At 33.6% G+C, this 26,195-nt stretch overlaps 2 protein-coding genes and 1 long non-coding RNA gene across 6 annotated transcripts; 1 reads left to right on the top strand and 2 right to left on the bottom strand.

Moving 5' to 3' along the window:
• Nucleotides 1-61: 61 nt before the first annotated feature.
• On the bottom strand, nt 62-6,644 carry LOC123917647. Its single transcript, XM_045969418.1, has 13 exons — nt 6,330-6,644; nt 6,150-6,247; nt 5,592-5,674; nt 5,337-5,463; nt 5,068-5,131; nt 4,090-4,187; nt 3,905-3,989; nt 2,902-3,025; nt 1,691-1,792; nt 1,460-1,524; nt 681-762; nt 475-554; nt 62-373 (listed from the first exon to the last, which is right to left on the bottom strand). The coding sequence occupies exons 1-13, from the start codon at nt 6,524-6,526 to the stop codon at nt 316-318; spliced, it is 1,263 nt and encodes a 420-aa protein (XP_045825374.1). The 5' UTR covers nt 6,527-6,644; the 3' UTR covers nt 62-315.
• Nucleotides 6,645-12,595: 5,951 nt separating this feature from the next.
• LOC123917644 lies at nt 12,596-15,752 on the bottom strand. Of its 4 annotated transcripts, none has more exons than XR_006812508.1 (9): nt 15,634-15,752; nt 15,451-15,533; nt 15,137-15,284; nt 14,827-15,016; nt 14,619-14,718; nt 13,919-13,982; nt 13,658-13,837; nt 12,938-13,143; nt 12,596-12,731 (listed from the first exon to the last, which is right to left on the bottom strand). It is a non-coding gene; the product is annotated as an uncharacterized LOC123917644 (long non-coding RNA). The 4 variants fall into 4 exon arrangements; XR_006812510.1 differs by having other exon boundaries at nt 14,619-14,715; nt 15,451-15,552; nt 15,634-15,705; XR_006812507.1 differs by having other exon boundaries at nt 15,451-15,552; nt 15,634-15,704.
• A 3,430-nt stretch (nt 15,753-19,182) lies between these two features.
• LOC123914844 lies at nt 19,183-20,979 on the top strand. Its single transcript, XM_045966010.1, has 2 exons — nt 19,183-19,313; nt 19,458-20,979. The coding sequence occupies exons 1-2, from the start codon at nt 19,183-19,185 to the stop codon at nt 20,977-20,979; spliced, it is 1,653 nt and encodes a 550-aa protein (XP_045821966.1).
• Nucleotides 20,980-26,195: the final 5,216 nt, after the last annotated feature.

Raw genomic sequence — 26,195 nt, 5'->3', positions numbered from 1 at the left:
CAAATTTATCATTCAACTTGCTTTTGCATGAATATATTGAAACAAATCATTGTACCTTCAATTGACATAATCAATTAACTCAATTGAATTTTATCACCACATAACCAAGCACACTATTTAATTACATTATTAATCTTTCTCAATTTAAGGAGAATAATAAGAATAATGATTTGAAGATTTTGTTAAACAAATACAAAGGCTATAACATACACGCATTGAAAGTAATGATATCTCAACTCTCAAGAGCTATATACACCTACGGCCTTGCACTACAATAGGAAGAATTTTGCTGAAATATAATTAGGTATGGAAAACTCATACATATATCCCTAATCCAACTTCCTTTGGATTTGTTTCAATCATCCATGGTGACCTGTTTATTTTTCAAAAGAAAACAAAATAATTCAAATTTTCGACCTTTTTGAGTCCCATAATACATAACAGTAAAACAAGCACAGAGATAAGAAAGTTAACCTGTTCATTGCAAAGTTAATCGTTCCCTGGCTAGCACGCTTTAGAAGAACTTCTCTTGCTTCGATTGGAATTCCTTGAGGCTGCACTTAGAGTTCGATGAAATAGTTAAAGCACAAAGGAAACTTGTTTGTATATTTTGGATATTGCATTTACACCTTTGTAATGTAACCAAAACAACAAAGGTTGAAAATTAGATACAAACGTACCTCTTCCGGAAACCAAACCCCAGGCTGTGTGCTTCCTTCAAGAACTGCAAGTGCAAATGCAGCGGTGGAAATTCCTACAGATCTAATAACGCGTATACTACATTGTCATAACTAACAACAAACAAACACTACGTATAGCATCAACATGCACAAGTTTATAGAAAAAATTCTGGTAAATTATTTGTGGGTGCCCTATTGTGGATCCTGCCTCAGTATGGGGCCCACAATCTCATCTCTTATATGCAGTCTGTAAGAACTATCTTATTTCTTTTTTTGCACTTCATTCTGCATATATGGTTGGGAATAATGCTTAGATGGACACAAAAGTTTGGACTTCTCTTTTAGTCACACAAAAAAAGAAAGTGAAGAAAAAGTAGTAATTCAATAATATATATTTCTTAAATAATTATATGATTTATAGTACTTTGAGTGTGTGACCAAAAGAGGTGACTAAATGTTAAGAGTCCACCCAAGAATTACTCGTTGGTTGGTTTTTAAGGAGAGTGCATGATGCAAAGACAAGGTGTTGTTCTTGTGAGTAGGAAATGTCAAAGTGTTATTGAGATCATAATGAGTTTGTTTGTGTTTACTTATTTGAACTTTTCTACCGACACAAAAGCACATGTGAGACTATTTGGGAGAGTTTATGGAATTAGCTTATGACATGTCCATAAGTTAGTTGTTTGCAGCTTGTTGTCAAATATTTTAATATAATCATCCCTTAAATCATTTCAATAATACCAAAGAAAATGTCACTAAAGAAAGAAAAGGAAACTTACACAGAGAGACTCTTGTGGCTGAAAATGCCAACGGTATGGCGTCCGCTTGAACATTCCAGATCAACCTGTTCAGCGGATAAGAATGAGATTTTTAGTTTGAGGTGAATGTAGATCATAAGATGACATAATCCATTTACATACTTCATGTAAACATCATAAGAATTCAACATAATTTAAAAAGAAACAAGATGATTAAATGAGTAAAAGTTCAATCCTTATCATTCGCCTCACCCTCATTGATACACGTTCTCCAGCCATCCCATCCATTGCTCGAACAACAGGATCAAACAACTCAACCAACCTTTGGACTTTGCTTCTGTCTCTCAGATATTCCTGTATGTTAGCTCAGTAGTCATTCACGTGATGATTAACAGCTTAGTATCATGTTCTTGTTTATTATTAAACTTTATTATGTTGTAGGATTGTGGTTTTTAACAAATATTGAAGCTAGAAAACAAAAGGTCGCTGTTAAAACGAAACTTTAAGAATTTAAATCATAAGATTCATCGATTTCTAGAGAAACGAATTTCGGTTGAATATTTTCCCTATTGCATTCTGATAGATTTCATGGTACTAAGGTGTACAATAGAAACAAAGAATAGCAGCCGTAGACTTTATAGAGGCTGTCATGAATAGTTGCGGAAGGGAAGTGTCATCAGCACATGGTGAGGGTGCACTGCAACATCCTGATAGTAGGAAAGGAATAGGATAAGAGAGGTGAGAGGAAGGGGTTGAAATTGTGAGTGAGGCTTTGGGTAGAAAGCAGAAAATCATAACTAGATCAAGTTTATACAAACACAACTTATATAAGTAGGTTGTAAAGTATGTAAATGAGTTCATATGGTCCTGCAATTCTCACTAGTGCCAATCAGAAGTATTATATAGTATAGAGTAAAGTTTAAGTTTTGCTCATTGTTATTCGGGGTTATGGTTCTTCAGATTTCATCATAAAGGAATTTAGATTTCACAAAACTCAATTTTTAAATGAAATCCTTTAAACAAAGTTGTTACAAATTAGAATATTATTCATTGTATTTACGAGAGCAAAGTATTAGAGAATGAATATCATAGAAGCCAACATTTGCAAAGCATAGGCTTGTAAAAATATTAAAAAGTAGTATTTTACGAAATGAATTGCCAGATAAGATGCAGTTTGCAATAATGGAATTGAAGCTTACAAAAATCAACCAAGCTAAGTATAATGTTCAAAAGAAAATAACGTGATCAAAGTCTACAAAACGTGTGCCCGACTTTTCTATCCTTCTTGTTTGCAGCCTTAAATCAGATTTCAAAATATCATACAACTCATAATCACAGCAACCATTTCATAATAGATTGAGTAGCCAATAAGAAGCAATGTTGCATTGAGAGAATGTTTTCATGAATACTGATAACTATTGCACTATGCAAACAAGCAATAACCAAGTGACTATAGAGCATACCGATGGAAGAAGTTTTGTCATAGCTACCATTCCCCAATTCCAGAAAAATGGTGCTGTTCCAAATCTGGCACTTACAGACGGCACTCCCAGAATCTCATGAGCACTTCTAACCTCCGGCAAATTCCTGAAAACCATGTATTGAAGTGGAATCCTAATTTCTGAAGAAAGCAAATATATAAGGGGTAACTAAATCTATTTCTTGTTGACCATATATTATAACATACAATACGACTGAAACAGTACCGAAATCTATTATGGAAGTTTGGTAAAGAAGCAGAAACTGGCATCCACATAATGAATGTTAACTGATGGTATAAAACAGACTCAATGAAAGCTTTGTCTTCTTTCTTTTTATTTTTCAAAATATCTTTCAAAACAAAACTAAAAAGGACCTATTTGGTATATTAATTTGAAAATACTTTTAGAGATAAGAAAACATAAACTTTGATAAATTTGTTTTAAGAACATATTTTAAAGGTGGAGGATGACAGGTTGAGACGAAATGGCAATGGCGAATAATGATGGGATGGGAATGGTGAAGGGTGTCAAGTTGTGATGACCGTAACAGTGGTGAAGAGTGATGGATAGTGCTTGCAATGAAAGCAGTGGTGGAGGCAGGCACGCCAATGGTAACGAAAATAGTGGGGGGTGGAGGAAATGGATAAAAACAATGAAACAATACATAGGAATAAAAAATGAGGAAAAATATATAAAAACAAAAAATGACTCTAGATTGTTCTTGATTTCTTGTTCTAAAAAACAAGAAGAAGTTTTAAGAAGAAACAATTACAAACACACCTACAAGTGTTTTTGTTTCTTTTCATTTTTAAGAACATAAAACAGTTAATCCACAACAACCAATAAGAAAAAGAAAAAAAAAGAACATAAAACAGTTTTAAAACTATTATCAAACATGCCTTTAATAATTTTAGCTTGTTTTTAAATCATGGTTAGTGGTGGGGATACTCTGACTTCCAACACTATATAGTAATAAGGAACTTACAACAGATAAACATCTCTTTTGCCAATCCCTCTTCCGAAATCAATCTTTAGCATTCCACTATATGGCTTCAGTTTGATCTTTTCTCCTAGTTGAACATTCCAGCACCATCGTTTAATCCTACAAATCAAAATGGTAATTTAATCTAGATAAAATCAACAACTTATACAAACTCTCTAGAGAACAACCTTTGTTATATGCAACTACTTCTTCTCCCAACAGCAAGAAGCTTGTGGCTAATATAGTTGGACCAGCCCCACCAGTTCCAGCAGTGTAGTAGTAGAACCTGAGTTGACAATAGCAGCTTATAAGAGGCTAAATCAACACGAGTGCCCAGAAAGAAAAAAAATAGTTATCTCTGTCCCTGGTTAACTTTACTCCTCGTCTTTTTTATTTATTGTTGGGGAATCCAGAGATATTGTACCTTGGTTTTATTTTATTTAGGCTAGATCTTCTTTTATTTTATTTATAATTTGTTTCCTTATATCTCTCCTTGATTCAAGGTAGAGGAATTATTGTAATCTCTCTATTTAAACAATCCTTGATTGATGAATAAAACATAACAGTATTTTCCCACTGTTTTCAACATTTACCTTCATTTTTCTGCTAAAGCGTATTTGTCTTGGCAGATTTTACATCAAAAGATTCTATGTTAGTGATTCTGCAATTGTGGAGAGGTAACGGGGGTATTCTAAGGTTGAAAGAATTGGTGCTTCTGTGTATATGATCAGGAGTGGTGTTTTAGTTACTGGTGCATTGGTTTTGTTCATGGCATAAGATATAAGTAGGAGGGACTTTTTTTGTTGAAGACTCGGTATCCGATCCAAGGATAGCAGGGACTTATTGTATTCTATAAAACCTTGTTGGGGCCTTTTATTTTTCAGTTTGTTTTGGTTTCTATTTGGGGGCTGGCATTTTAGCTCTGTATTAACTACCATATACTATGGTTGGTGAGGTAGGCTCATGTTGAGATCATCTTTTCTTAAAAAAAAAAAGTATGTAGATTATATGTTTGATTATCAACTATTTTAGCTGTCTAGGCATATCATATCAAGGAATCAACATAAGATAATATATCCGACTGGTTACATAAGTAATGCCATATCAACCACAATGGTAAAAAGATACAATCATAAACTACAGAACTATATATGACAAACCATCACCTTAGCCTTTCTGGCTTATCTTCAGTTTCACTTTCTACAACCCGGACTAGCTCTGCTGCCATAACTATGACAAAATTGTAGGAAGTATTATCAATCAAACTACAGCATATGCTTAAAAGCCGGAACAAATAATATTATTTTTGACAATTCTACTATAAATATTATTTTTGACAATCAAGTGTTATCCAGGTCAATTTAATATAACCCGGAACAAATAATTCTAACAATGAGATGACAGATATAAGAATAATGAAGAAATAGGGTAGCACCATTGCTCACTCCAGGGTATATTCCTGTGGTTGTTAGAGCTGGAACATTTGCAGCTAATGCCCTACTCATGAAGGATTTCGCACGCCGTGAATAATCTGTGTCATCACATACATCAATATATGCAGTCTGCACCAAAAAGGGTAAAACGAAAAGAAAAATAGTTATGCAAAGGGAAGATAAACATATAGAAGCATAGATCAGTAGAGGGATTTTTTAAACTGTTAATTGTTGATTGAAAAGATAATATAAGATACCTTGGTATTAATGGCGGCTTCAAGCACGCTACATTTTTCTGTCTGTTGAAAAGGACCTGCGGCATGAACTACAAGATCCACACCTGCAGAGGTAATCTAACATTATAAAATTGGCATCAACAACGTCCATAATCGAATTCAATTTAGGTCATTTGGATAAACAACTTAATTAAGCACTTACAGCATAACTTCATATGTGTTATTATTCATGTAAGTGCTTATGTATAAGTTATTTTTATAAAAAAAAAAAATCTCGAGCATATAGAGCTTTTTTGCTAGCTTATTGCATTATCTGATAAGACGCTTCAGGTAGCGTTTGAACTTATAGCTTATCAATTTTTTCTCTCAATTTTACCCTTATTATAGCTTGTCTTAATTGAAAATACTTTCTTTTTGTCGGTTCATATTTATCAACTAGTTCAACTGATAATTTTAGCAAACACTACAAATTAAATCCGCTAGCTTTTCAACTATTCGTCAGCTCATTCGTTATAATTTCATCCGCTTAGACACAAGACGCACACAGATCAAATGTAAAGATTGAAATTGGAATTTCACCTTTCAAAGCAGTTTCCAATGAATTGACATCGTCGATATCGACACGTGCAAAACCTGAATTGCCTCGGAGTTTTGCAACGAGAGCTTCACCTTTCTCTCTGTACATTATCTCTCACACACACGATTAGAGTTTATCACATTGGAGAGTGTTAAGAAGAACGTTCGTAGAAGCACACTTACCTGTTTCGGCCGGCGACGATAATCCGAAGATCGGGGCAGAGATTAGAGAGTGCGGTGGCGGTTGATCCTCCGACACGACCTGTTCCGCCGAGGACCAATACTCTTGAGTTGCGGATTTTGTCCGGTAGCTCTGGGAGGTTGGTGGCGGTGGCAGTTACCTTGAAGTTCAAATTGAGAGGTAATGAAGTTGGCGCCATTGATTTGATGAGATTGGTTCTTCGCTTCAATTCATTTCCCTCTTTTTCTCTTTCTCAGTGTTGCACTTTGTTTTATTTTATCACAAAAATTCCTTATCCTGTTTCTTTCGTAGCTCTTGCCACGTTCCCTCATGCGTAACGTAACACTTAAAAGTTAAAAATATTATTTTAGTTAATATTTTTAATTTAATGGATATGCACCGACGATCGTCTAATAAATAATTATCATTTTTTCATGTCATATTAAGAAAGTAGGGTGATGTGGCGAAAAACATAGTTGATATTGGTTGACAGTGTAAAATTATTTTACATTGTCGGTGTCGCGGTGATTTTCGGAGATCAAATCTATTGATTAGACTTTGACTCGCAAAATAAGAAGTCACCACCGAACTTTAATTTATACAAGGGAAGGGGAAAAAATCGAATAAAACCCACAAATAAACATGCAAAGCTAAACCCACTTGGGTTGGTGCATTGGTATTGGCTTGGGACCTGGGAGTGTGCTCCTCTTGAGGTCTGAGGTTCGATTCTTTCTGGCGCCAATTTGGGTGGGCTAATTTAGCTTCTTCAAAAAAAAAAACATGCAAAGCTAAAGAAACAATAAAGCAATAAGCAATAAGCAATGCAATAAGAGATTAAGGTACGAGGGTTGATTATGCAAAGGGAAGTTATTAGCACCCTAAGCATCTATAGTACTCTATAGGAACCTCTTGTAATATATATGTTTTTGGCTAAAATTGTTTCCTTGTAAATGATTGGGGAGATGAGAAAAGAAATATCATTTTTATTAATTTTTTTGATTTGGAAAGACGTGAAAGTCTCATGCCTACGTACCAATGAAGGATCAAAACCTCGTAGTTCAGAGTAAAAATAATAAAGTGGTTTGTTTGATTGTTTTTAGGATAAGAGACAAGTTGTCATCTTAAGTTAGGACTCCTTTAATTCACCACAAACATGATGAAGATCGATCTTTGCTTCACAATAAGGAAGGGCTCCAACTTTGATATAAAATCAACAAGTATGTCAGTAACTCTCCTAGGTGGAAAAGAATCAATATCTTTTGATTAAATGTTATGGAGAATTTGAGTTCTCGACCATAGATGACTCATGTCTAAACTCTTTGAGAAAAGTTTTAAAGTCAAAAGTCAAATAGCAAAAATGTTTGAGTGAGTTTTTGTATTTTTTAGTCTTTTGAAAATGTTTGGATATGCTTAAGTGTGTTAAAGCACTTAAAAATATTATTTTAGTTGATATTTTCAATTTAATGGATATGCACCGATGGTGTAAAATATTTTTACACGATCGTCTAATAAATAATTATCATTTTTTCATGTCATATTAAGAAAGTGGGGTGATGTAGCGGAAAACATAGTTGATATTGGTTGACAGTGTAAAATTATTTTAGGGTAAATGATCATTTACCCCCTGCAAAATAAGCAAATTTTCGTTTACCCCCCTATGCAGATTTTTTTTCTGTTTACCCCCCTGCAAAAAATAGATTCCCTCATTTTGCCCCCTAGGTGTACAGCAGGACATGTGACTGTGCAAATCTGCTGACGTGGCTTGTACACGTGGAAAAAATCATTTATATTTATTTTTTAAATTCCATGTCACATAATTTTTTTTTTAAAAAAAATCCTACAAAAAAAAAACGAATTTTTTTTTCCCAAAATTTAAAATAAAATTTCCTACAAAATAAAAAAAAAATAAAAGATTTCGTACAAAAATAACTTTTTTTGCATAAATAAAAAATTAAATTTTCTTATTTTGTCCCCAAAATAAAGAATTTAACGATTTATTTTCAAATATCTTTTAATTAAAAAAAAATAGAATCTTTATTTTTGTCTGCGTAATTTAGTGCTGCAGATATAGTACAAGCTAAGGTTGCTGCACAATTTAATATCACATAAGAATTGAAGCATAATTTTGCTTAATTTTTTTTGCTGCATAATTTAATATCACATATAATTTTGGTAGAAGAGGAAAACACAAATAAAACTTCTTCTTCTATTTTTTTTTTTAATTCAAAGAGATTAACAAAAAAAAATAAAGTTTTGTTTTTAAAAATTAAAGATTATGTTTTTTTTTTAATTTAAAGAGATTTGAAAATAAATCTTTAAAATATTTAATTTGGAAATAAACTTTATTTCGGAGTAAATTTTTATTTTGGGAGTAAAATAAGAAAATTCGTTTTTTTATTTTGGGAGGAATTTTTTTTTTTAAATTCGTTTGTAGGATAACAAATATAATTTTTAAAATTTTGTAGGAAAAAAAATAATTTGTAGGATTTTTTTTTTTTATTTTGGGAAAAGAAAATAAGAAAATTGGTTTTTTTATTTTGTAGGAAAAAAAATTTATTTTTTATAAAAAAAAATCTGACGTGGAATTTTTTTAAAAAATATAAATGATTTTTTCCATGTGTACAAGCCACGTCAGCAGATTTGCACAGTCACATATCCTGCTGTACAGCCAGGGGGCAAAATGAGAGAATTTATTTTTTACAGGGGGGTAAACAGAAAAAAAATATGCACAGGGGGGTAAACAAAAATTTGCTTATTTTGCAGGGGGGTAAATGATCATTTACCCATTATTTTATATTGTCGGTGCATATTGCTTCTTCTCTAATATGACTAAAAGATTTGATTTTTTATTTCTCTGACCCCTTGTAAACTATTGTAGCTTACCTCGGTACGTCTTGTGCTGGGGAGGTTGATTGTGTTAATATATCTCATTTTGACTTGTTCAAAAAAAAAAATTAAAAAATTTGATTTATTAATTTTTTACTAAATGAATTTATTTGTAAAAACAATTAAAAATTGATTTATAATTGTTTTTACTGTAAAAATTGATTTATACTTTTTTTTATTCTAAAAGAAATGATTTTTTGAACTTGGTAGGGAGGATCACGGTTCGATACCCGCAACTGCATTCGAAAGGGGCTGAAACCACTTGATGCCAGAACTGACCCCCGAACCAGATTAAACTGGTGGTGAAAATAAACAAAAAAAAAAGAATTTTTGTTTGTCTTTTACCACCAGTTCAATCTGGTTCGTGGGTCAGTTCTAGCATCAAGTGGTTACAGTCCCTCCCGATCGCAGTTGTGGGGATCGAACCGTAATCCCACCTACAGAGTTCAACGCCAATCAACTAATTAAATTGGTTCCAAAAAAAAAAAATTGATTTGACAAATAAATAAAACTAAATCTTTTTGTCCTAAAATATTAACTAAAAGATTTGATTTGTTTGAGATAAATAAGATTGATTCCGAAAATAAATAAAACTAAATTTTTTAGTTCTAAAATATTAACTAAAAGATTTGATTTGTTTGAGATAAAAAAAGATTGATTCGGAAAATAAATAAAACTAAATCTTTTAGTCCTAAAATATTAACTAAATCTAATGTTATATCAATATCAAAGCTTATATATATAAGTTGTGTTTTATTACATTTATTTATTACCATTAACAAACAACAACCGCTCAATCTAATTGCTAATTGAGAAACACAATCCAATCTAGGCAATAAAGTTAAATTCCATTCATTAACTCATCATCCTCGTATCAAATCAACCATGGCAGCTCACACAAACAACACATACACCACCGATGCTACTAGGGTTTGTCTCAATGATTCTTCTTGTTTCTTTGGTGCTACACAAATTGCAAGCAATACAAAACGTGTCCAACAAGAAAGCAACATCTTAAATTGGGATTGCTCAAGTATCGATGATTTATGCAAGGATCTTGACATTTCTTCTCCAACTCGTTCATTATCTCCGAAGAGAATTGGATTGAACCGCAATGCTAGAGATAGAGGTCACTTCATCAATCCAGTGTTGAAACCCATTGAAAATCTCGATCAGTGGAATCTTGTTAAAGTGGCTCAAAAAGATGATACCATGTTAGCTGGAAGAAATGTGAAGAAGTCGAATGTCAGAGACAGAAAACATCACACTAATCCTGTGTTGAATCCAATTGAAAACCTTGCTCAATGGAAAATTGCTAAGGTTAAAAGAGTTACATTCGCTCTCTAACAAGTTTGAAGAAGAATTTAGTTTTCAGTTTAGATTTTAAGGGTTTAATGATTGTTTTAAACTCTCTTATTTTTTATATAATAATGTAATCGACATATTTTTTTATATAATCACTTTTATTTTTATTTCTTGTTAGCGAATATCATTTGATTAGTTTTAGTTCAATCAAAATACATTTACTAGTACATTTAAAAAAAAAATGTATATTCATGATTGGATACAGTAAGCCTATGTTTTATGTTTTATATTAGTATGTCAGAATAAAGGTGAACCCACCTTGATTTTGCAAAAACTAATGCAAGCAGCTTGTGGAGAATCACACTAAAATCTAAATTGCAATGGTTCTTATATACCACCACAACAATACCAAACATATACGCTAAGTTATTTATTAGGTTATTCATTGAAGTGAAATTTTACCAAGTGATAATGACCAATTCCCATGACAAAATTATTCATTAATTAAAATAATATTTATTTATCTGAACGCAATTTTAATTTCTGTTGCTTGATCTTCTACAAATTTATATAGTGTTAAACCAAGGTTTAAGTAAAGATCAAAGAACACGATCTAATACAAAAAGTTAATAGCTTAGAAGTAATCATTGTTTTACATATCAAAATATTACAAGCCATCCAACCTCTCAACAAATGATGTCCACAAGACAACAGCTATATATGAAACAGTGAGTGAATTTTTTTCAAACTTCAACAACATCGATTCAGAATATCTATCAACGATACAAACAAAAACAATGTATAAAAAAGATTAAATTCAAAAAGAAATGCAAAACAAGCAGGGACGGATCTACATAGAGGTATGGTGTGGCTTTAGCAACACCAGAATTTTCACAATTTTTTTCGTATATATACTGAGAAAGGTCTCCACACCCAGGCTTGAGCTTGAAAATTTTCCAATATACCGTGATTGTATAGAACAAAAGAAGGCTTGAGTTTTAGAAGTTCTCTGCATCTGTGTGTTGTGCTCTACATGTGAAAGAAGGTCTCCACTTTGTAAATCAAAAAAAGTAAAAAAGAAAGAAAGGATGAAGATGGGATGAAACGGCGACAACGGAGAGTCTCGATGGCTTTGAAGATAAATGTTGACATTTCAGGGCTTGGTGTCTTGATGGCACATTTGACACAGGGTTTCCAACCACTGTGGTAAGCTCAACTAAAAGTGGTATCCCTTGAGGCAGTTTAGCTGAGAAGTAAAACACATCCTGGTTCGCAGGGACGGAACCAGAAAAAATCATCGAGGGTGGTGGAAATATAATACTTGATAAATAACATCAATCATAACTAACTTCTACTATTTAATAATTGCATACGCCTTAGTTTAATATTTAATAATTGCATACGCCTTAGTTTAATGGAAAATAAAAAAATATATATCCTAAAAAAGCATATACATACCAAAATATAACCATCGAAATAATAATTATCTTCGACCTCTTTTTTTATAGAACACTTCCATAATTTCTTCAGTAGTGATTGTCTTTGCAATATCTTTTTCTACATAAATAGTCAAAGTATCTGCAAGAAAATCATCTTCCATTTTATTGAGTTAGTCTACTAGTCACTATGATGTCTCATAATGCTCTTAATTTACCTAAAAAAAAATTATATTAAAATAGTTAATAAATATTATTATTTTATAAATATATACTAATATAAATCTTTATAAAAAATTGAGTTGAGTGGACCAAACAGAACACGGGTGGCAGACTATATTTTTTTATTGGAAAATGCTAAACAGTGTCCCCGAGACACTGTTTAAAGATGCAAAAATAGTAATTTGGCATTGGAGTTTGTGCAATCAACTCCTCAAAAGTTTATAAAGTGTTCTTTTCTTTTCAAAACTTTCTTTTTTGGTTTCCTTAACCAGTGTCCGGGGGCACCGGTTAGCATGACCCTTTTTTATTAATATCAAGGGTGGCAATATATGTGATACATAGGATTGTATAGTAGTCTTATACTATATATGTTGGGGTGGCGGCCGCCCCTTTTCCACTATGCCTAGTTCCGTCCCTGACTGGTTCGCATTCTTGCGCTTTGCAATAAAGAATATGTTTGATGAATCCAGTCGTTCCACTGTTGCATCCACACCACCAATCAGGATAGCGGGGAAGGGGAAGTCCTTGGAAACTTCATTTGAATCCGGAAGGGACCTCCATGTCTGCAACACAACAAAGGATCAGGTTTCTATTTCTACATCCAAGTATTAGTCATGAAAATTGGCTGTTATTGAATTTGTTTAAAATTTCACTTTGTACTCTAGTCCTTCATAACGTATAGAAATAATCTCAGTAAAAAAAAAATGAAAATTTTACACATTAAAGAATCAAAAAAAGATAAAATGAATGAAATGGTATACCTCGAGGAAAGTGGCACGTTCCATTCTACCATCCCCGGTAAAAAATACATGTAATAAGATTTTATCGTTGAAATACCACACAGGCTGCTGGTTGTGTTTTAAGGCAACTTGCAAAAATGAGCTAGGAGGACCTTGAGACATGTTCTGGAACATAATCATATAGGAAGGAGTGCCCTAGTTGATGTTCCAGGTTGCAATTGTGGAACCTGAAAAGCAATAGGCCATCTTACTAGTTAGAACTGAATTTTGATCAAAATACTAGTTAGGACCAATTGAAGAAAGAGGGGAAAGGACTGAATGGATTTACATACATAGCAAAAGGGTTGTCATACACGATTTTGGTAGAAAAATGTTGCTATATTTGTTAATTTATCTATAATATATGAACAGGAATCTGAGGAAACTCTAGGGTAGAGGAATACTAACAACAGAGAGAGCACCAAATATAGTCATTTGGGATTAAAAAAAACACCATTAAAAACAAACACACTCCAACACACTCTCTAAAAGAGGAGTGCTAACAACACACTCTCTTCTATTGGTTAAAATTTATATGGGTCCCATAAAAGTTATATGGGTCCACATTTTTTTATGAGACCCATGTGAATTTCAACCAATAAAAGAGAGTGTATTTGAGTGTGTTTGTTAAAGAGTGTGTTGCTAGCATTATTCTAAAAACAAATCACACATTTGAACAAATAATGTGTTATGTGGAAGGACCTGAATCATCTGCTGTGGGCCCTCAGTTGGCTTCTTAAGGAAGAGTTTGACGGTAGCTGTCAGCAATTGCAGTTGGACTAGTGCAGGTTCTTCGGGGAAACTTTCCAAGAAACTTTCAAGAAGCTCGTCAGCATTGTCAATTCTTTCAGCATATTCACCAATTATCCAGATCATTGATGCCTGTGCACACAGGGAAGTGGATGAGATGGTAAAGGTATGCTAATGTAAAATGTCAATTACAAATGCACTCAGAAAACATACCTTGGCTTCGGGCTCATCCAAGGTGTCTAAGCTCTCATAAAGAGTTGCAATTATGGACTCATATCTGCAAAACGAAACAAATGTTCAAATAAAGTTCGTGTATCAATGCACATTGTAAAGCTGCAGTTCTGTGTCAAATTAGTAAACGAAAGGCGAGTCTTAGGATAAAGAATAAAGGGGAGTTGAAGTAGTTAGAATTAGTAAGGGAATTTGGCTAGTTAGGAGAGACTCATTAGAGATAAATGGTATAAAAGATTCATTGTGTGGATTAGAAAGTTCGTGTATATACAGAAATCGTTGGCGAAAGGAAACCCTTGGTCGAGAAGCCTCTCTTCTTTTCTTGATCATTCAATAAAATTGTTCATTGATTTTCATTTGTTTGAATCGATTTACCAATTAGTTTCATTGGGTTCATGACAAAGCCTCATCAGTGTAGCACGATAACGTGTTTTTTTTATGGAAGAAGATATTTCATTGCAGATATCCTCCAAAACAGATAACTAAAACAGGAACAGAGTTAAAATCGCTAATGAATGAATCTTTTCCACGGAACATGATAAATGACGAACACATCTCAGGTCGGAAAAAGTTGTGCGGTGTTCACTGAAATCACCGTGGAGCTAACTTTTAACAAAACAAAATGAAAAACTAGGGAGGAGAGGAAAATATTGAACTGAAAGCTGTATAATACAAAGCTTACCTGGTCTATATTTCGGTCTGAAGCAAGCTTTATCATGATTACTAATTTCTCCATTTTCACATACATATATAGGGTCATTGTATTTGCAGAAGAACACCTACTGATAGAATAGTCAGGAGGTCCATTATCATAATCATTTTGCATCTAAAATAAAAGAATAAATTCAGAACTCACTGACATGTTCACAAAATAAAATTTAGATCAATACCTTAATTTCATGTGCGAAAATTGTCGGTCTTCTTTGTACAATAAGATTGATATTTCGCAGGGAAACATTACAACATATTGTATCTCAGGTTCTTCCGAGAGAGTAATGTCACAAGAGGAGGAGCCATCTTTTTGCAAAGATTCCAGACCACATCAGTACTGGTGATGAGCTCCATTTGCTGAAGGATCATCTACATGTAATTATAAACTGTGGTTAGCTTAGCACACCATGTAGAATGTAATTAGCCATGCATTAATATTGACACATGGTCTGCAAGATAACGAGTTACAGGTGAGGAGTGAAATCACACCTTAACAGCAGATAGTACAACTGCACAATTGGCATGTTGTAACCGTGGGGTAACTCTTTCCAGTTTCTACGATGTTTTCTGCCTCACGTGCATCAGCAGCCTTGTATCTATTCTAGAGAGAGCATCCAGTATAAAAACTTGACCCCATCTAGTAAGTGAGAGCAATTTGTGTTAGATTGATTGAAACAACAGGGTCAAAGATGGACAAGGAAAACACAGGAGGATGACAACTCAAACAGTGGCCAAAAAATTACAATAATGTAGAGGGATTTTTTAAACTGCTAATTGTTGATTGAAAAGATAATATAAGATACCTTGGTATTAATGGCAGCTTCAAGAACGCTACATTTTTCTGTCTGTTGAAAAGGACCAGCGGCATGAACTACAAGATCCACACCTGCAAAGGTAATCTAACACTATATAATTGGCATCAACAACGTCCATAATCGAATTCAATTTATGTCATATTTGGATAAACAACTTAATTAAGCACTTACAGCATAACTTCATAAGTGTTATTCAAATAAGTGCTTATGTTGCAAGTTATTTCTATAAAAAATTTCCCACCAACATATAGCCTTTTTTTTTGCTAGCTTATTGCGTTATCTGATAAAATGTTTCAGGTAGCGTTGAACTTATACTTATCATTTTTTCTCTCTCGTTATAGCTTATCTTAATTGAAAACAAATTAAATATTAATTGAAAAATACTTTATTTTTGTTGGTTCATATTTAGCAAACATTACAAATTCAATCCATTAGTTTTTCAACTATTGGTCAGCTTATTCGTTATAAGTTCAAGGCGCACACAGATCAAATGTTAAGATTGAAATTGTAATTTCACCTTTCAAAGCAGTTTCCAATGAATTGACATCGTTGATACCGACACGTGCGAAACCTGAATTGCCTCCGAGAGTTTTGCAACGAGAGCTTCACCTTTCTCTCTGTTACATTATTACACACACGCACGCACGGTTAGATTTTATCACATTGGAGAGAGTGTTAAGAGGAACGTTTGTAGAAGCACATTGCACTTACATGTTTCGGCCAGCGACGATAATCCGAAGATCGGGGCAGAGATTGGAGAGTGCGGTGGCGGTTGATCCTCCGACACGACCTGTTCCGCCGAGGACCAATACTCTTGAGTTGCGGATTTTCTCCGGTAGCTCTGGAAGGTTGGTGGCGGTGGCAGTTACCTTGAAGTTCAAATTGAGAGGTAATGAAGTTGGCGCCATTGATTTGATGAGATTGGTTTGGTTCGCTTCAACTCATTTCCCTCTTTTTCTCTTTCTCAGTGTTGCACACTTTGTTATTATATACATTTTTGTTTTTCCTGTTCCTCTCACAAAAAGGTAGTTATTTATATTTTTTAATTAAAAAAAGAAAAAAAAAAAAACTTTCTCCATGTATCTAGCACAATAAAAATTGTGTATATGGAACTGTCCATAAGTTTGGTCCTTATTTTATCAAAAAAAATCCTTATCCTGTTTCTTTCGTAGCTCTTGCCACGTTCCCTCATGCGTAAGTAACACTTCAAAATCCGTACTTTGTTAATATTTTGAGTTTAATGAATATACACGTACGGTGTAAAATATTTTTATACAATCGTCTAATACATAATTATCATTTTGTCATGTCATATCGAGAAAGTAGAGTGATGTGGCGTAAAATATAGTTGGTATTGGTTGACAGTGTAAAATTATTTTACAATGTCGGTGCATATTCCATTTTCTCTAATATTTTATGACTAAAAGATTTGATTTATTAATTTTTTTACTAAATGAATTGATTTGTAAAAACAATTAAAAATTGATTTATAATTTTTTGACGGTAAAAATTGATTTATACTTTTTTTTATTCTAAAAGGATTGATTTTTTTTTTGCTTTTACCACCAGTTTAATTTGGTTCAGGGGTCAGTTCTAGCATCAAGTGGTTACAGCCCTCCGGATCGGAGTTGTGGGAATCGAACCGTGATTCCACCTACAGAGTTCAGTGTCGATCATCACTGAATCAACTAATTAAATTGGTTCGGAAAATTAAAAAAAAAAAAAAAGATTTGATTTGGGAAATAAATAAAACTAAATCTTTTAGTTCTAAAGATTTGATTTAAATAAAACTAAATCTTTTAGTCCTAAAGATTTGATTTGTTTGAGATAAAAAAAATTGATTTGTAAAATAAATAAACTAAATATTTTAGTCCTAAAAACTAAAAGATTTGATTTGTTTGAGATAAAAAAAGATTGATTAGGAAAATAAATAAAACTAAATCTTTTAGACCTAAAATATTAACTAAAAATATTAACTAAATCTTGTTGAGGCAAAATCCACTTTTGATGTTTTAAAGATTACAAACATCTTTAATTATATTTTAAATGATTCTGATCATTTTGTTATCTAACAAGTGCTTTTGAGTGGCATAAGATTAAATAGATTCTAACAAACCACTTGCAAAGTAAAAATCCTGCAAAGCTGTTTCAAGACCATTCTAAGAACATTCTTAGCAGACAGACTGCAGTTTTGACAAATAAGCACGTTTTGGAATAAGTGCTTTCTGGTTTTTCAAGTCAACTAAGAACAAAACAAATAAGCACTTTACAATGGATTTATGGACCAAATCACTACAGGAGATAATCTCTTTTGGGATCAACAACATGTGATGGAATTTAAGTATATGCTTTCCTAGTCACATATCATGAAGAAAACCATGAGCTTGATCAATTGTGGTATTGGCCAACCAATGAATACATCTGATATAATATCATGGACCAATCACAAAGGAACAACCAGATTTTAACTATGAGTTGTATTGTACTTATGCAAAGTACACAAATGGAACATTCTTCCATGGCTTGTCATAGAAGTACAATTTTGTCTCATATGCTATTGTACTATTCCAGCTGGTTTTATTCTCTTGCTAAGGCTACTACTGATCAGTCCTTAGAGCTATCTAACAGCTGCACACCACAAGGAAGGAAGGATGAAGGTTCATCTTATTTGCTGGTGCAGTCAAGACTGTTTCAAGACCAATGCAAGACTGATCCTGCACACAGTTTTTTAAAACCATCTCCAACTGTCATGAGTCCTTTTCTGAGCATCCAAACGGCTATATCTGATACATGACAGTGGAAGGATGTAAGAAACAACTCATATACACTTGGCAACAGCTCATACTTATTTGGATCTTATGGATCAAAGCCAAAAGGAAATCAAGACTGTTCCAAGACTGAACAGAGAATCTGCACATTATGCAGAAGTTGTCTGCTGCATATAGAGCACTGAGTAACAGCTCTATTTTACTCTCTAACTGATATACTTGAAGGCCAAGCTTCAATCTCAAGCAAGCATCTATAAAAGGCAATCAAGTCCAAGGGAAAGAGCAAGTTTTTTCAAGCAATTCAAGTGATATAAATCCCATTCAATCTCTTTAGCTCAAAGTCCTTTTTAAGTCACTCTTTTGTATCATAATCTGAGTTCCAATCTCTTTAGAGTGCTTTCATCTAAGCTTCTCTTTTATAGTGAGTCTGAAATCAAGCTTAGAAACAAATCATCTATATTGTAATTGCTCAAGTCAATACGTGACTATTGATTGAGTGTTGATTGGTCAAGTTGACTAGGAAAGTTCAAAGCTCTAGGAGCTTTGGTAAGTTGTTGATCTTAGGTCAAGATCAAGGTGAATTTGTAAGTATTGGATCTGTAACTTTTAAGTGATTCTAGTGGACAAACTCACAGGAGGTGGGGACTGGACGTAACCCAAAGATTAGGGGTGAACCAGGATAACTCTTTGTGTTTATCTTCTTTCCCTTAAACTTTTATTTTCTGCAACTGTTTTTACACAGCACAGATCATTCTTAGAACGATCTCACTGAGCACAAATAATTTTATCACTAACTATTTATTTTGTGACTTGAGTTTAAATTTTAAAAGGGTCACAATTCAAACCCCCCCTTTCTTGTGAAAAACTTTGCTACTTCAATTGGCATCAGAGCTCTGCCTCTAAAGGTTGAGCATCTAACAAGTGCTTAGAGGAAAAGATTCAGGAAGGAAGTATGTCAAAACCTGCAAAGTTTATTTCAGAAGGTGGATCATCAACTAGGCCACCACTATTTGAAGGAAATGACTACTACTACTGGAAAGATAAAATGGAGCTATTCCTAAGATCACAAGATAACTACATGTGGTCAGTGATTGAAAATGGAGAATACACACCATTGGCAAAAGATTCTACCACTCCAAAGCCTCAAGCTAAATGGACAACCACTGAAGCAGACAGGGTACTTTTAAATACTAAAGCTCAATTATTTATTAAAAGTGCTTTGTGCAGGGAAGAATATGACAGGATCATGCAATGCAAAACTGCTAAAGAAATGTGGGATACTCTCAAAACTCATCATGAAGGAACCAGTCGTGTCAAAGAAACAAGAATTGATATTGGTGTAAGAAAGTTTGAGTTATTTGAGATGAAGGAAGATGAATCCATTGATCAGATGTATGGAAGATTCACTATCATCATAAATGAACTCAACTCTCTTGGAAAAACATACACCACACATGAAAGAGTAAGAAAGATACTAAGATGTCTACCTAAAGAATGGAGGCATATAGTAACAGCCATCACAGAGTCAAAAACTCTCTCTGAAGTTAAAATGGAGGACTTAATTGGTTCTCTTAAAGCTCATGAAGCAATACTTCAAGAGGATAAATCTCCAAAGAAAAAGATGATTGCTCTGGACTCTCAAACAAAAGAGTGTCTTCAGCAGAAAGAAATTCTTTTCAGCAAAGACTTGCTTGATGAAGATAATGAAGAAGAATTTGCTCTACTCTCAAGGAGAATTCAAAGACTCATGATGAGAAGAAATCAAATGAGAAGAACATTTCCAAATAAAAGAAGTAGTGCAAAATCTGAAGTTGACATGAGCAAAATTCAATGCTATGAATGCAATCAATTTGGACACTACAAAAGTGATTGTCCAAAACTCAAAAAACCTTTTGCAAAGAAATCAATGATGGCAACCTGGGATGAATTAGATGAACTCCCAGAAGAAGAAGAGGAACAAGAAGCAAATGTATGCCTTATGACAAGATCAGAAACACACGAGGTAAATGCTGAAACTTGTTCTTCTTGTCAAAAAACTGAACATTTGTTTGATAACTTATTTTATGATAGCTTAACTCTAAATAAAAAATATGATCAGCTTCAGGAAGAAGTAACCAAAATTTCCAAAGAAAAGGATGAATATAAAACTGAAAATGAGACATTAAAAGAAATAATCAAAAACATGGAAATTGCTCATAATAGAAAATTAGAAGAACTTAGAGAAAATCATAAGGAACAAATCAAACCTAACATACAAATAGAAAATAGAAAACTAAAGGAAAATATTTCAAAGCTTGAAAATGACATAAACAAATTTGTAAAGTCTACTAAAACCTTTGAAAATATTCTAGGATCCCAAAAATGCAGTTCTAGCAAAACAGGCCTAGGTTTTGAAAATTACAACAATCAAAAATTATACAAGAAACTTTTTGTTCCAAATAAACCCATATACAAATGCTCTTACTGTCATAAGGAAGGACATCTTGAACCTTTTTGTTATAGAAAATCTAGACAACAAAATTATCATAGGAAATACTTTTCAGAACGATCTCAGAACATTCTTAAAAAACAGACTAGAAACTCTTCTTATCAACTTAAGAAGAGTCATTATAACACTAACCATCAAGGACCCAGAAAGATATGGGTACCTAAAAGCATGCTAAAAACAAATGCAGGAATGTCTTCTCACAGTCAAGAAGAAGCCATGGTACTTGGACAGTGGCTGCTCCAGACATATGACTGGAGATAGACAAAGCTTTCTTTCCTTTGAAAAGAAAGAAGGAGGATCAGTTACTTTTGGTAATAATGAGACAGCTACTATCAAAGGTAAAGGTACAATTGGTAAGATAAACTCTGCTAAAATTGAAAATGTCCATTATGTAGAAGGTCTTAAACATAACTTAATAAGCATTAGTCAATTATGTGACAATGGTTTTGAGGTTATATTTAAACCTGATACATGTGAAATCAAACACTCATCTTCTGACAAAATTCTTTTCAATGGATCAAGAAAGAAAAATGTTTATATCATATACTTAGATGAACTCCCTGATGAATCATGTTTTGTGTCTCTTGAAAGAGACAAGTGGATTTGGCACAAAAGGGCAGGACATATAAGTATGAAAACCATTTCAAAACTTTCTAAACTTGATCTAGTAAGAGGATTACCAAAGATAAGCTTTGATAATGATAAGTTATGTGAATCTTGTGCAAGAGGAAAACAGGTAAAAAGTAGTTTTAAAATAAAGGAATTTATTTCAACCAAAAGACCTCTTGAACTACTTCACATAGACTTGTTTGGACCAGTCAGAACCACAAGCCTTGGAGGTAAGAATTATGGTTTTGTTATTGTAGATGATTATTCCAGATTTACTTGGGTGTTGTTTTTAAAACAAAAAGATGACTCTTTTGAAGCTTTCAAAAACTTTTGCTTAAAAGTTCAAAATGAAAAAGAAACAAAAATTATCTCCATTAGAAGTGATCATGGAGGTGAATTTGAAAACTCTCTGTTTGAAACCTTTTTTAATGAAAATGGTATTTCTCATAATTTTTCTTGTCCTAGAACTCCACAACAAAATGGAGTTGTAGAGAGAAAAAATAGAACTCTACAAGAAATGGCAAGAACTATGATAAATGAATCAAATGTGGAAAAGTATTTTTGGGCTGAAGCCATAAACACTGCTTGCTATATCTTGAACAGAGTAACTATTAGAAAAGTTTTAAAGAAAACACCTTATGAAATCTGGAAGGATAAAAAACCTAACATATCATATTTTCATATTTTTGGCTGCTACTGCTACATTCTTAATATTAGAGATAATCTGGGTAAGTTTGACTCAAAATCAGACAAAGGAATATTCTTAGGATATTCTTTAACTTCAAAAGCATATAGAATTTATAACCTAAGAACTCAAGCTATGGAAGAAAGCATGCATGTAAAGTTTGATGAGTTTGAGGAACAAACAACCATAACTGCTGATGAGGAAGAGGAAACTACAAATCAGAAAAGGAAAACTAATGAAATAGAAGAATCCCCACAAGCTCCTCCAAGGACATGGAAAATGGTCAATTATCATCCACAAGAACAAATCATTGGAAGTACAGCAGATGGTGTAAGAACAAGAAGAGCTACTCAGAATAAAGAAAACAATCTAGCTATGATTTCTCAAATAGAACCAAAATCCATAGATGAAGCAATTATAGATGAATCATGGATTGAAGCTATGAAGGAAGAGCTTCTGCAATTTGAAAGAAATGAAGTTTGGAAGCTAGTACCTAAACCTCAAGAAAATTCAATCATTGGTACTAAATGGGTCTTTAGGAATAAACTTGATGAAGAAGGAAAAGTTATAAGGAACAAGGCAAGACTTGTGGCTCAAGGATATAATCAACAAGAAGGCATTGATTATGATGAAACATTTGCACCAGTGGCCAGGTTAGAGGCAATTAGAATACTACTTGCATATGCATCTCATAAATGTTTAAAACTTTTTCAAATGGATGTCAAAAGTGCTTTTCTAAATGGATTTTTAAATGAAGAAGTCTATGTTCATCAACCACCTGGTTTTATTGATCAACATAGACCAGATCATGTTTTTAAGCTAACTAAAGCTCTTTATGGGCTTAAGCAAGCTCCAAGAGCATGGTATGAAAGATTAAGCACTTTCCTTTTAAACAATGGTTTTTCTAGAGGAAAAATAGATACCACACTTTTTAGAAAGGAAAACCAAAATGATCTTTTAGTAGTTCAAGTTTATGTTGATGATATCATCTTTGGAGCTACAAATGAAACAATGTGTGAAGAATTCTCAACCCTCATGCAAAGTGAATTTGAGATGAGTATGATGGGAGAACTTAGATTCTTTTTGGGTCTTCAAATCAAACAACTTGAAGAAGGAATCTTTATAAGTCAAGAAAAATATGTCAAAGATCTCCTCAAAAAGTTTAAGATGAATGAGGCTAAAATTATGCCTACACCAATGCATCCATCAACAAGTCTAGACAAAGATGAAAAAGGAAAGGATGTATCTGAAAAGGAATATAGAGGAATGATTGGATCACTCCTTTATTTGACTGCAAGTAGACCAGACATTGTCTTCTCAGTAGGGTTATGTGCAAGGTTTCAATCATCTCCAAAAGAATCACATCTCACTGCTGTCAAAAGAATTTTTAGATACTTGGTGGGAACACCAGATACTGGTCTATGGTACAAAAAGGGTTCACATTTTGATCTTATAGCATATTGTGATGCTGACTATGCTGGGGATAAATTGGAAAGAAAAAGCACAAGTGGAGCATGTCAATTTCTTGGAGAAGCACTTGTAAGTTGGTGTTGCAGAAAACAAAATACCATAGCACTTTCAACAACTGAAGCAGAATATGTGTCTGCTGCAAATTGTTGCTCTCAAGTGATTTGGATCAAAAACCAACTTGAAGACTTCTCATTAAGGTACACAAATATTAAAATTTTATGTGATAATACTAGTACTATCAATTTATCAAAAAACCCTATTCAGCATTCAAGATCAAAACATATTGAAATTAAACACCATTTCATTAGAGATCATGTTAATAAAAAGGAAGTTGAATTAACCTTTGTTGATACTGAAAACCAGTTAGCTGACATTTTTACTAAACCATTGGTTGAAGAACGTTTCAATTTCATTAAAGAAAAATTAAAAATTACGAAATGTCCTATCTGAAGAACAGTCTTAGAACGTTCTTTGTTTTAGGTCTAAAAACACTTGCTCACCTTTAATTAAAAAATTCATTTAAGTATGTGAAGGTAATAAATGTATGAAAACCGGTAGTACTCCCTACACTTTTTAAATTACTGTATTAATTAATAGACAAGTACAATTAGTGTAAGAACTAGTTAGGTTTTCTTAGAGTCCCAAGACAAATAGTGTACTCAAGTACACCTACTCCACTCTTAGCATTCTCAAGACAGTTTCTCTTATCTTCTCTCCTTAAAATCACTTTGTAACCGTTACTTCTTCACTCATCCATCTCCTTCAAAAGTTTCGCAATGGCTAGAACCAAGAACACCGGTCGTGTCCCTGCTCCCATTCCTCCTCCAACCACTGAAACTGAATCACCATCACAACCGCCTGTTCCACCTCCTTCTCCCATCTCTGAAACCATCTCTGAACGATTCACAACCGCTCCTAACTCTGATACGGAAATTAACCAACAAAATCCAACAAATTCCTCAGTGGAATTAGGAAATGCTGAGAAGATTATTGCTGAAACAATCATGAAACTGTCTCAGGAAGATGTGTCAAAATCAAACCCTCAACCCTCTAATACTGTTCCAAAACCCTTCATTGTTTACACAAAATCCAAATCCAAATCAACCAAAATCCCTCAAGTAAGAAGATCAGCTAGATTGTTATCTAGTGGTGGAACTAAGAAACCTGTCATAGACAACACCATTTATGAAGTAAATGATAGTGACTCTGAAGAATTGGAAACCACCTCTCTCACTCGTCACACCAAACCCTTATCCCAAATTGTTGAACCGTCCAAATCAATTCAAACCACCAAATCTGCTCCTGTCAAAACAAGAACTCCAAGCAAAGCATTTCTTGATCATCTGGAAAAATATGTTGCTGAAAAAGGAAAAACTTCAAGCTCTGAAGAAGAAGAAGCTAAGAAGAACTCAGATGATAATGGAGAAAAAGGGAAATCTCCAGAAATTGAAGAACCAACTTTGACTCAACTACTGCCCAAGAACATGGTAATCCCTCTTATTCACTACTCTGAAAGAGAAGATTTTGATTTATTCTGGAATGGGAAACCTGTCCCTAGCTGTAGGTATTATGATTTTGCAAACCTAGCTAGTGGGGGTATTGATGTGATGAAGCTTACTGAATCACAGGGTTGGACTCACCTGTTTAGAATGAGAGAAACTGTTTACCCTAGAGTAGTTCAAGCTTTCTATTTCAATGCCAAAGTTGATCCTGAGAATGATCTAATTAAGTCAACCCTTAGGAATGTTGAAATCAAACTAACCCCTGAGATCTTAGGAAAGTATCTCAATCTACCCATTGATGGAGCCAAATTGATTGGAGACACTTGGTACTCTGAAGCTCAAGTTAAAAAGGAGGATTTAATTCAGGAGATGTTTGTTGCTGAAGGTGCAAAATTACCTCAACCACCTGCTTCTTACCTGAAAACCGAATACAAAGTGTTATTCAATATGGTCCAAAACCATATCTTTCCAAGAATAGGAACTAGAGAGAAGGTTTATGATGGAGATTTAATGGTGATGCATCATCTGGGAACTGGGAAAAAGCTGAACCTACCCTATGTTATCATTCACAACATGATAGAGGCTGCATCTTCTGGTTCTAAGAAAATCACTCTACCCTATGGAATGCATCTGACCAAGGTTTTTAGAGAATGCAAGGTAGAACTCAAGAAGGAAAAGAGTTTTAACAACTCTAAAGTATTTGATTTGAAAAACTTATCTCACATGAAGAAAGCAGCTGATGAACCTACTGTAGGTGAGAAAAGAAAGAGAGAAGTTTTTGAAGCTGACAAAAATTTAACTGCTACTGGTATTATAGAACAGTCTGAGAACGTTCTCAACCTTGCTTCCTCTGCAAATCTCAGTTTGGAACCTACTCCAACAATTTCTGTTCCTTTTGTTAATCTTGATGTTTCACTAGGCTTTGACTCAAGCTTTGGATTAAGCAACCAACCCACTCTTTCCCAAAATGCTGCACATGTTCTTGAAGGATTATCCACCAATCCAAGATTCACCAACAAAGCTCTTTTCTCTCCACCATTCTATGATTCTCAATCCAGCTCTGATTTTCTTAAGAGCCTGCTTAAAATTCCAAGTCCTGAACCTCCCCAAATTCAAATTCCCTTGTACTCTGCTGGAAATTCATTACCCTCCTTTCCACCACACTTTGGCTCACTAAAATCCTTTTGCTCCTCTGGTCAAAACATTGAAGA

The sequence above is a fragment of the Trifolium pratense genome, linkage group LG3, assembly GCF_020283565.1.
Source record: "Trifolium pratense cultivar HEN17-A07 linkage group LG3, ARS_RC_1.1, whole genome shotgun sequence".
Lineage (NCBI taxonomy): Eukaryota > Viridiplantae > Streptophyta > Magnoliopsida > Fabales > Fabaceae > Trifolium > Trifolium pratense.
This window is presented reverse-complemented; position numbering and strand designations above follow the sequence as displayed.